Below are 10,022 nucleotides of genomic sequence, written 5' to 3'. Positions count from 1 at the left end.
TGGTCATTATTTCACTCGCAACTGCAATCACATTCTTTGATGATGTCAAATCGATGCGCGCACACCGTGTGACGGCAGAGCGGCTCGGCCTCTCTGTACCGACGTGGGAGCGGCCCGCATCAGTCCCAGACTGATCCCTCAGGACCTAAATAAAGTTATTCATACCATACCATACCGCTGGGCGGTCGGCTGCGCCGGATCGGTGTGGCATCGCAAGGGATACGTCTGCAACATGGAGAACGCGTAAACAGCTTCCTTTTCGGTACCGACACATCCACGTTGAAATCACCAACGACGACAGTAGTGGTGGTGCCATCGCAGCTAATTCACGCAAAGGGAGTAGCCATGAACCTTACGGGACTATGAGTCATTGCATTTTTTGCCTGCTTACGGGGGTATGAGCCATCGCTCACGGGCGTGTGAACCATCGATGGTGACAGCTTTCGGCGTGCTGTTCTGTGTGTTCTATGCGTGATTAGAAAGAATTTCAGCACTGCTCGCTTCACTTTACTGAGTGCTTGTAGCCTCTGCTTTACGGGGTTGTGGGTGGTGGCATTGGCTAAAGCTCCCAAGGTTAGTTGTAGTAGTAAAACATAAATACCGAAGAAAGTGGATGGGTAAACGGCGCCGTGGTAGCTCAATTGGTTAGAGCATCGCACGCGTAATGAGAAGACGTGGGATCGTTCCTCGCCTGTGGCAAGTTGTTTTTTCATCCAATTTCATTGTCATTAATTTATCATTTCTTTAATTCAATTAGCAAGTACAAGTAATTTTCCGTATGTTGTCCTTGGTGTCTTTGTTGGCTTCTCATTACAAAGCTTTTTGACATATTTTACCTTTGTTTCGGTAATCCTAAACAGTCAGCAGCTATGCCACTGACTGGAAGGGTCTTCAGGAGTACTGACGGAAGATACTGGTCTCTTTGAGCTTGTTCCATTGCATAAATTGCAAGTATTGAGCAGTATTGGCCAATGGTGCTTAAACTATCGGCTACGGTTAAGTGTGTGCAAAGTTGACTAGGTGAAATCTATTGGATAATGCATTTGAGCTCGGCCACAAAATTATTTAGAAGAACAGTGTAACATATCAGCCAGTGGAGCTTTACTACATGATCGAAAAAAATATAAAGTCGACAGGCTTTAGGGGTTCATTCAGATCGAACTCATTTAATCCGACCACGACAGCCTATCACAGCGGCTACCACCAGCTTAAAATATATATATATATATATATATATATATATATATATATATATATATATATAATATATATATATATATATATATATATATATATATATATATATATATATATATATATATATATATATATATATATATATATATACATGTTGGCGATGAACACAACGTGCAGAGTTGCGCCTTGAAGAAATGTGTCTTGCAGTTCACTGCACGATATTTAAAAAAAGAAAAAACGTCGTTCAGGATATATGGTTTGCGGTGTGAAGTACCACTTCGGCTCGTGCCAGCTTGTGGAATAAGCTACTTGGAGAAGTCTCTCTATATTGGAACAGACGGTGAAAGAGTTTATAGCGTGGCGTGTTAGTCTTCCTCCGGTACATTGGTCTGAACCAGACCAGGGTAGTATTTGCCCTTGTTGCCATGTGTGCTTGTTGTTGTGTTTCTGTTTGTTATGTACATGTGCAGTGTGTATGAGCGGGTGGTTTCTTGCATGACCTGGGCCATCTGGAGTAGCATACTAGGCACATAGCCATGTAACCGTCTGCAGCGCTCATTAAAGAATGTCTCTCTGTCTGCCTTGGAGCACGACGCGAATTATCACTTATGCCGACCGAGCTGTTGGAACATTACTTTTTTCGTGCAAATAGGCAACCGCGCGCACACGTCACAGTTGAGGCGCGATCCCCATCCTGGGCTATTTTTTTACACTTTTCTATCCTTTTCATCAAAACAGCATTTTGCGTGAACGAAATGTCACTCAGTGACTTTGGAAATTGTTGCCAGAGCGACAGGAACATGGCAGGAGTGCCTACGGAAGAATCCGGGTTACTACCTCGACACAGACCTTACTACCTCGGTTACTTTGGGTCATCCGTGCGCCTTCCGCGGACAACCTGGATGTCGTGGCTTTCAGATTCAGGCAGCAGCAGCCACCGCCGCCGCTTTCCGGCACAAGTGAAAGGGAAAAAAGGCGTCTCTGTGTCGAGGTTCACGTTGCACCTTAGGCAGTCGACTGCTCCTTTTACCTGAATAACCACTCCTTCGTTCTTTAACGTTGGTTCTTTCCTTTGCAGCGCTTTCTCATGGGCTCTGTACATATTTACTCGGAGAGTACCGGAATCCGCGGAGAGCACAGGACGCTTTCACATACAGGCATAACTCACGAAACTTGCCGCCGTGTCGCGCAGAGAAGAGAATCGACGCCGTCGAGTGTATTGGAACGCGAATCTGGCGGTTCATGGAATGGGGCTCGGCTGGCAGAGCGCGTGAAGGGTGTCATCCGCGCGAGCGTTGGGAACAGCGGGAACAGCAAGAAAACGTGTATCGGGCGGCCGTTTACGTGCTGCGACCAGCGGGTGCGTGTATGTGTGTGCGTGCGTGTGTCGAGAACTCTCCACCGCTCTTGCCAGCAGTCGCCCGCCCGAATTTCTTTTCCTCCGCTGCGGTGTGAGGTGCGCGGCGGCGTGCAGTGAACGGTCGAGCGAGACGAGTGGAGGGAGCCCCTTTCTTTTTGCCAGTCCCACGGAAATGGGTCACATTCGCTTGGTCGCGCATGCGCGCTCCGCCCGTCCCCCCCAACTCCGTCTGGCCCACAGAGTCGTCCCACGGGGGTGCGGGGGACACAGCCGAGGAGCAAGCGCTGAAAACTTGCAACGCGCCCGGGCGAAAGCGAACGACGCCGTCATCTGGTCGGTGGTGGTTGGTGGTGGTAGTGGTTCCGCGCAGAGCAGCTTTCCTGGACGGCTGCCGCCGCCGTCAGGTTGTCTCTCACCTGTGCGCACCTTCTCCGCCGCTGTGTGGCCTCCCCTCTCGCCTTTGCGCGTTTTACATTTTTTTTTACTTTCTTCCGTTGTGAATTGCTCTCTCCCTGCGTGTGCGTGCGTGCGTGTGTGTGTCTGTGAGTGCGACAGGAGGAGAGGTGTAGGACGAAGGGATGGAGAGTGCGATGCTCTGAGTCTCCGCAAGCGACTGCCGCGATCTCGCCGAACCACCTGTAGCCAGCGAGAGCGCGTTGTTTGGCCGGCCAGCAGGACAGGCCGCCAGTCAGTCGGCAATAGGGGGGTCTCATCTCGGACCGCCAGTGCGTTTGTGGTGTATAGCTGCCGTGCTCCGGGTACTTTCGGGATGAATGTCTGGATAACCCTGCTCGCCCTGATCGTCACCTTGCAGACCGGTGAGTAGCAAACGATGTTACGCCGTTGACCGCCACAGGTCTCTGTGTTGGCCGCCGCTTGAAAAGCGGGACTTGTTGGGGGGTGCACGTGGACACGAAATGTCCGCTGCCTCAGGACCATATGGTGATCCCCCCCTACTAGTTTCCCTCGCATGGGTGAGGCGTCGCCCCGACGAGGAGGTTTTCGAATCTGTGTCGGCGGCTCCGTTTTGTTTGGCTTTTGGCTCCGTTCGGGACTGTCTGGATTTTTCCCCAGCTGGCTGGCCCGACTGGCCCTGCGGGGGGGCCTCCGCACGTTCTACTTTTGAGGTGCTTCCGAGATGATGTCATTTCCAGAAAGGAAAACCATCGTTGCACCGAGCCTTGTCCGCGCTCTTTTTGCTTTTTGTGCAATGACCATTATGTGTCCCAAAGCTGTGAATGTGAACGTTTAGCGGGTTGGTTGCCTAATGTGCGAAATCTCTAACGTTGAATCTTCTAGGGGGAGTTCCGAAGTAATGCGAAGACCAGTATCGCTTCTTCGTGGTCCAGTTCTTTTCCACGAATAGAGATAGGCGAAGAAGAAGCCTGGAGCAATTAGAGGTTCAGTGGTTGGCGCTGCGGCAAAGTGGGCTTATTTTCTCGTTCAGTATATAGGAGACGCGAAGTGCCTGTCACCTCTCGCTGTTTATAAAACTACAGCGTTGTCACGTGCTGGCAGCGGAAGGCGCCGACATTGGTTTAGTGCCTATAAGCGCGCAGGTGAACAAAACATTTTGATGCCTTTTTGTGTGAAGTTTCTCCCCAGTCCACCGCGTCTACAGCACGTCTTAAAGCACCCCTCAATGAAAGTTGTTAGACAGTTAAATCGTTATTCTGCGTTATACTTTCGGAGGGGGGGGGGGCATAATGCGAGATTTCATTGTTCATAGGTAAGACCGCTGATGTTTCAGTTGCCTTGAGGACCAGTGTAATGATGTCTCTTGTTGTGTCACAAGCTTATCGTCGTTCTAAAGGTCCTATGCACAGGCCACATCGCGCATCACAGTGTAGTACTTGCTGTAGGGCAAGATGTAGTGGTGAACAAAATAGAAAAACGAAAATACAATGTGGGTACCAAAGTAAGGGAAACAGCTGAACATTCCAACAAGTTTCAGTAATATGGAACTATTGCCGGGCAGTGTAATCATGCTCTGCCTTCTCTACTCTTACATGCAGTGTTTAAGAATGACTCGGTGTCTCTTAGTGCGTCGTAATCTGTTTTCTCGAGTGCCGCCGCCACCAAGGACTCCGGAAGTCGGTGCGCCTTGGGGGATTCCCTTGGCTCGACGTGCTACAAACCGCTGCGTCCGACAGATCTACACAGTTAGTATAGGAGTGCGCGTAAGCGTACTTTCCTGCCTAGTGTCATTAGTCGCGTGCGATGGTTCGTGCGAATGCGAACTGCAGCCTCTGCGAGCGCCGTCGCGGGCAGCCGTTTTCTCTCGGTGCTGTAGTCCTTCCGGCACTCCGGCACGCTCTCGCGATGTAACGGTCAATCTGACGAGCTCTGTCCGACGCTGGTCACGCCCGGTCGCTGGCCAGCTCGCTTCGAGATGCCTCCGCGAGCCTTGACGGATCGGCGTCGCGTCCTTGAACGAACGACTTGAAGCGGCAGCTCCTGTCGATTCCGCGAGGCAAAGGCGCCGTTACAACTTAGCTATATATATAAAAAAAAAGAGGAGAGAGAGGTTGGGGCGAGTATGCTTGATCGCCGGTTCAGAGCGCCAAGGTTACCCAGAACCCGCGCTACCTGTTTGTACTTTGCACATCTTCAGCGATGTCGGCCGGCGCCTCGCTGTCCGCATTGCCGTGATGGCACCGGTGGCTGTTTTCGTGGCGGCATTGGCTACGAGCACCTTGTGTTGTATTCACCACACGCACTTTCATAACGGTTCTTGCCTTGCACGCGAGGGGAACAGGAGTGGGGAGGGGGGAGGGGGCAAGGCGAACCTGACGTTAAGAGTGTTTCGTTCAGTCCTGTATTCTGTAACTTTAGCCTTTTTTTTTCTTTCCACATTCTTCTTATTTTGCGCGACCCTCTAAAGGTCGGCTAGTGCCAGTCGTCTAATGACTTCACGGGCCTTTTCAAACCGATGTGCGGCCCCCTCTTGCGACAACGGGTAATTTTCGTACAGGCGTGGTTGCGTCTGCCTGCGCGGGTGTAGCTGCCTTCTGGATCTGTTTTTTTTTTTACGTTTGCATTGTGCTATCTGTCCCTTTAGCCTGATAAAACTGCCTGCCCGTCGGTTCAGAGAGAGAGAGAAAAGAGATTGGTTGAAAACTTGTGGGGCGAAGTATGCGAAGACCGATCAATATTCTCGAGGAAGCCTCAAAACTCTCTCTCTCTCTCTCTCTCTCTCTCTCTCTCTCTCTCTCTCTCTCTCTATATATATATATATATATATATATATATATATATATATATATATATATATATATATATATATATATATATATATATATATATATATACAGAAAGAGAGAGATGTATATTGGAAGGATGAGGTAAGTATGCATACGACATTGCAGCTTATAGAATTGTGCTTTCGCAACTAAGCTGACGGCTTTCCGTAGAAACCCTGTGAGCTCCGAATGGCATTACGAGAGGAAATGTCTCTGTGCTTAGGCACGCGCCAGGGGGATTTTTTCTCAGTCAAGTGCGTGAGGCTTTCTGCGAATGTTGTCGCAACTGGCAGCTGAAAGTCTGCATCGCGTCAACTGTGCGTGTCTTCGCCTCATCCAACACTCTCACTATTCATTTATTATCCCTATCCTTAGGTATTAATCCCGTGGCAGGGAAAGTATAGTCACTATGGGTGCTCAGGAGGGCGCATAGTACAGCGCGTCATTGGACACGTGTTTATCCTTGCGCACATTCATCTGTAGTCTCTGCTGACTGGCGAATTGCTCCGATTCCCGTGCAACGGTTCCTGGCCCATAACATTTTTTTTTCTGTATGTAGCAAATTCTTACAGGGTCGATCCCCGGTAACATATGCATTCCCAGATTTAAAACGCATCGTTCAAACTATACGTACAAGTAAACTGGCGCGCATTATTCTTTGCTTTTTTCTCTGTCACTAAGAAGTCGGCAGACATGTTTATAAAAAAAAAAAAACTCCTCTTAATTGATGTGAAGTTTGAAGCCGTATTGTGCGGATAACACAATATGATGTCATATGTGGCTAGCTATCACGCGTGCGCTTGCCAAGCCATTATGACAAGCAAGGCACTCCGACTATTTGAGTTCCGCTGGCAGGGACGGACGCTGTTAAAGAAGTTAATTTTCTTGCTCGCACAATGACGCAAGCTTTCTGTAGCTCTCCGAGTACCTGGACCCTTTGTTACGGCTCCAAGTGCCAACTAACCTTTCCCGCGAGGATGAAGCACTGCTCCACCGCCTATGGTTTGGTGTGGCATTTACAAAACCGCATTCCTTCCGTCTTGAAATGGCCGATACACCAACGTGCGACATCTGTGGTTCTGAAGAAACCGTCAGACACCTGTTGTGAACTTGCCCTCAATACGGCGTCTAGCGCAGATTATTACAGACCACACAGAGCCGGCTGGATTCTAGCAGAATATTTTCTGAAATAAAAATTCACTGTCCCTGGCAACATCCGTCGATGGGGCGGAAAGCTATTTGGGCTCTACTGCAGTTTTTGAGGAACACCGGCCTCAGTGGCCAGTTGCAATGCTGCTGTGTGCGCTCAGTGATCCGTCCCACTATTACTCTTTCCGTTTACCCTTTCCCTTACTCCCCGTGTAGGGTAGCAAACTTGGCGCCCATCTGGTGGATCTCCCTGCCTCTCCTCACTTTGTTTTACCACTCTGTCTCTGATGTGCCCAAATACAGCGAAAACTGCAGAGGAAAACAGGGGCGCGACGCGTGACTTGTCGATGGGTGGAGGGACAACTATGACGTCAGACTCCGCGTAGATAAAAAAAAAAGAACGCGCAACATGTTCTCATTACGCGAGTGTCGGATGACGGTTTCACATCTTGTTGCTCCGGCCAATGTAGGTCAATCGAAAGCGGCTGTCATCGCACACTTGCAGGAATGAGAATCGTTGGGCAATCCATTTAAATAGCAGATGACGCAAGATGACGGCAACTGCTTCGAAGCGCGCATTTATTACGTTCCGTCGTGATATAGACACTAATTACTTCGACCGTGGCGTCAAGCCAATTCACCTGTTCCGTTCAATCGTATCTGTTCGGGAAGACTTAATCGCAGCTCTGCGGCGTCTTTACTACTCATTGTTTCGAGAACGAAACAAGGAGGAAACCGAAAAAAAAAATAAAATAATATATTTTGTCTGGGCGAGGTCTGTCGGCTCAGGGAAAGATTTAGACAATAAATACGAGGCATCGCGGACGCCGCAGGGTTGTTTGCCAGAAACAGGAGCGCGGCAGCTTTTAAAGCCATTTTTCTCCTGCGCGCTGAGCAATTGATTTGGAACGCTGCTCGCAGATCAATTTGTTCCGACCGCTCGCATTCGACATCAATCACGCGGTTTGCAGAGAACGCTATTCGAAAAGGGCCCAGGGGACATTTCGGGCTTTCCGCGAACCACAGTCTCCGAACAGTCGATACGAGGGATGAAATGCGAAAAACGAAAGAAAGAAAGAACAAAAAACCTAATTTTATATCCGCTTAACGTAATATACCTTGGTCGGAACGGGCTCTTCGAACGACAGACTGCTGGTTATTATATTGGAGTGCTCTCACGGTGCGGTTTGGATATGAGGGATAATGATGCCTGCAGAGTGACAAAGAGATAGGAATGTGCATATATGGGTACACAACCGTGAGCTACTGCTGAAGCCTCGAGTCTAGTGCAGGTCTAGTTGAAGTCCAGCACATTCGGGCTTGGGGTGATGGCTATATGGCCTCCGAGACTTCCGCTGGGCTTGGTGTGCGTGGTGAGCGGCCCGATCTCTAAGGCCATCCAAATGATGTCCGCCACAACTTACGCTTGAAGAGGTCGGTGCGCTTCGCAATTAGTCAGTCCAGGCGCAGTGTTGCATATTCAGTTTTTTGAAGCGTGCCTTCAGCACATCAAATACTAATTTTCTGGCAACGCTGAACACAGGACGCGGAAGTAAATAGAGGATGAAGTACGCGTGCAAATTTCAGTGTGTTCTTATTCCGAACAGCACATGAATTCAAATAGTATCGTGTGACTTGCCATAAAATGCGAGCCAGGTTTATACTGCAAACGAAGACAAGAGCATGAATCACACCGAATTTGTAGAACAAGAGACCTGCCTGTGAGCAAGTTTCACTGTTCTTTTTTTTTCTTTTGTCCATCGCGTCGAAATAGGTTATATTGATAACTCGCACAGCGCTTTTGCTAAATTATACGTTTGCGTCCATTTTATTATATATTGAGTTGGAAGTTAACTTACGGCGTTCTTGTCATTTATTTATGGTCCTAAGAGCCAATGTTGCTTAAGTGCACGTTTAATGAAATAATCAAATAAATCAACAAGGAGGGAATGAGAAATGCTACTGAAACGGGTCCTTACTGTGTCCAGTGACTCTATAAACGTTATCTACAATCCCTGAGGGAAGAGTAAGGGTTCCGCTCGAGGTTCGTTTAGAATTCGTAAATATATGCAGTACGGAAAACGTCAGCAATTGCTAAAAGCATACTAAGCGTTTTACTGGAAAACACGGAGAACGTAAAGAGAAACGAATCCAACGTAGAAATAAAGAAGCCAAGACGGAAGTGTGCTATTCAATAGGAAATGCAGGAAAGGAAGAAATAATCCTGTTTATAGAATAAAGGTGGCAATCTAGCTTATGATAGCCTGCCTATTCTTCCACAAGAGCTGGGCAGATAGCCTGTGGAGAGACGTCCGCCGTAGACGAAGCCCTAGAGGCTTCTTGCTCTTCGTGAAGGCGGTATTGGTCTCTTTGTTAAGTGCTCGAAGCGCAAACAGCGCGGGGGCAGCGCTGAAGTCTCGCGTGCGTCGCTATTTTTTGGTACTTCTCGAGGGCCATTATACAAGGCCCCCTCCGAACGTTGCGGTATCCCACGCGGCGCTCTCGCGCGCCCTGCGTGGATGGCAATTTCCACGAGCCCCCCCGATATTACTTCCCCAGCGAGTGTCTCATAGCCAAGAAAACTGTTTCAATTTTCTCCTCGAGCGAGTCTGCAAGGAGGTAATTACTGGCGGTCTTTATTCAACACTTCCTTTTATTCCTTTCGTCGCGCGTAGAGCTTTCATTTCCCTCCTCGTGCTCGCTCAGGAGGCTGTCAGGTCAGTAGGAAATATAAACATGCAGAAAATGAAATACTGAGAATGAAAGAAAAAAAAAAAGAGAGACCCGCATGGACGAAGGTTGACCCTGCATAATTCGTTTTTGACGCCGTTATCTGTGGCTTAAAAAGGTCCGCAACGAATGTCATTAGCGCCATTCGTCTGGTCGTCGAAGGTGCGTGGTATAGGACGGTCCCACGCAGAAGTGTCCTCAGCCGGGCGTACGTAGTTTGTTGCTGAATATGTACTGTGATGCGCTTTTTATAGGAGTATTGAACTTGTAGCTTGGAGAAGAATGCAGACTGTTCCGACACCGGTGGGACAGCAGCGCGCATGAACGTTCTCCTTGATGAGTGA

At 48.8% G+C, this 10,022-nt stretch overlaps 1 protein-coding gene across 1 annotated transcript in view; it reads left to right on the top strand.

Moving 5' to 3' along the window:
- The first annotated feature begins 2,950 nt into the window (after positions 1 to 2,950).
- The window catches only part of LOC142583029 (uncharacterized), a 115,982-nt gene continuing 108,910 nt past the window's right edge, over positions 2,951 to 10,022 (top strand). The window contains exon 1 of the mRNA XM_075693272.1: positions 2,951 to 3,375. Coding sequence (XP_075549387.1) covers positions 3,327 to 3,375 — 49 coding nt within the window. The 5' untranslated portion in view covers positions 2,951 to 3,326. The remainder of the gene's footprint in view (positions 3,376 to 10,022) is intronic.

This window comes from Dermacentor variabilis, chromosome 5 (assembly GCF_050947875.1).
Source record: "Dermacentor variabilis isolate Ectoservices chromosome 5, ASM5094787v1, whole genome shotgun sequence".
NCBI lineage: Eukaryota > Metazoa > Arthropoda > Arachnida > Ixodida > Ixodidae > Dermacentor > Dermacentor variabilis.
This window is presented reverse-complemented; position numbering and strand designations above follow the sequence as displayed.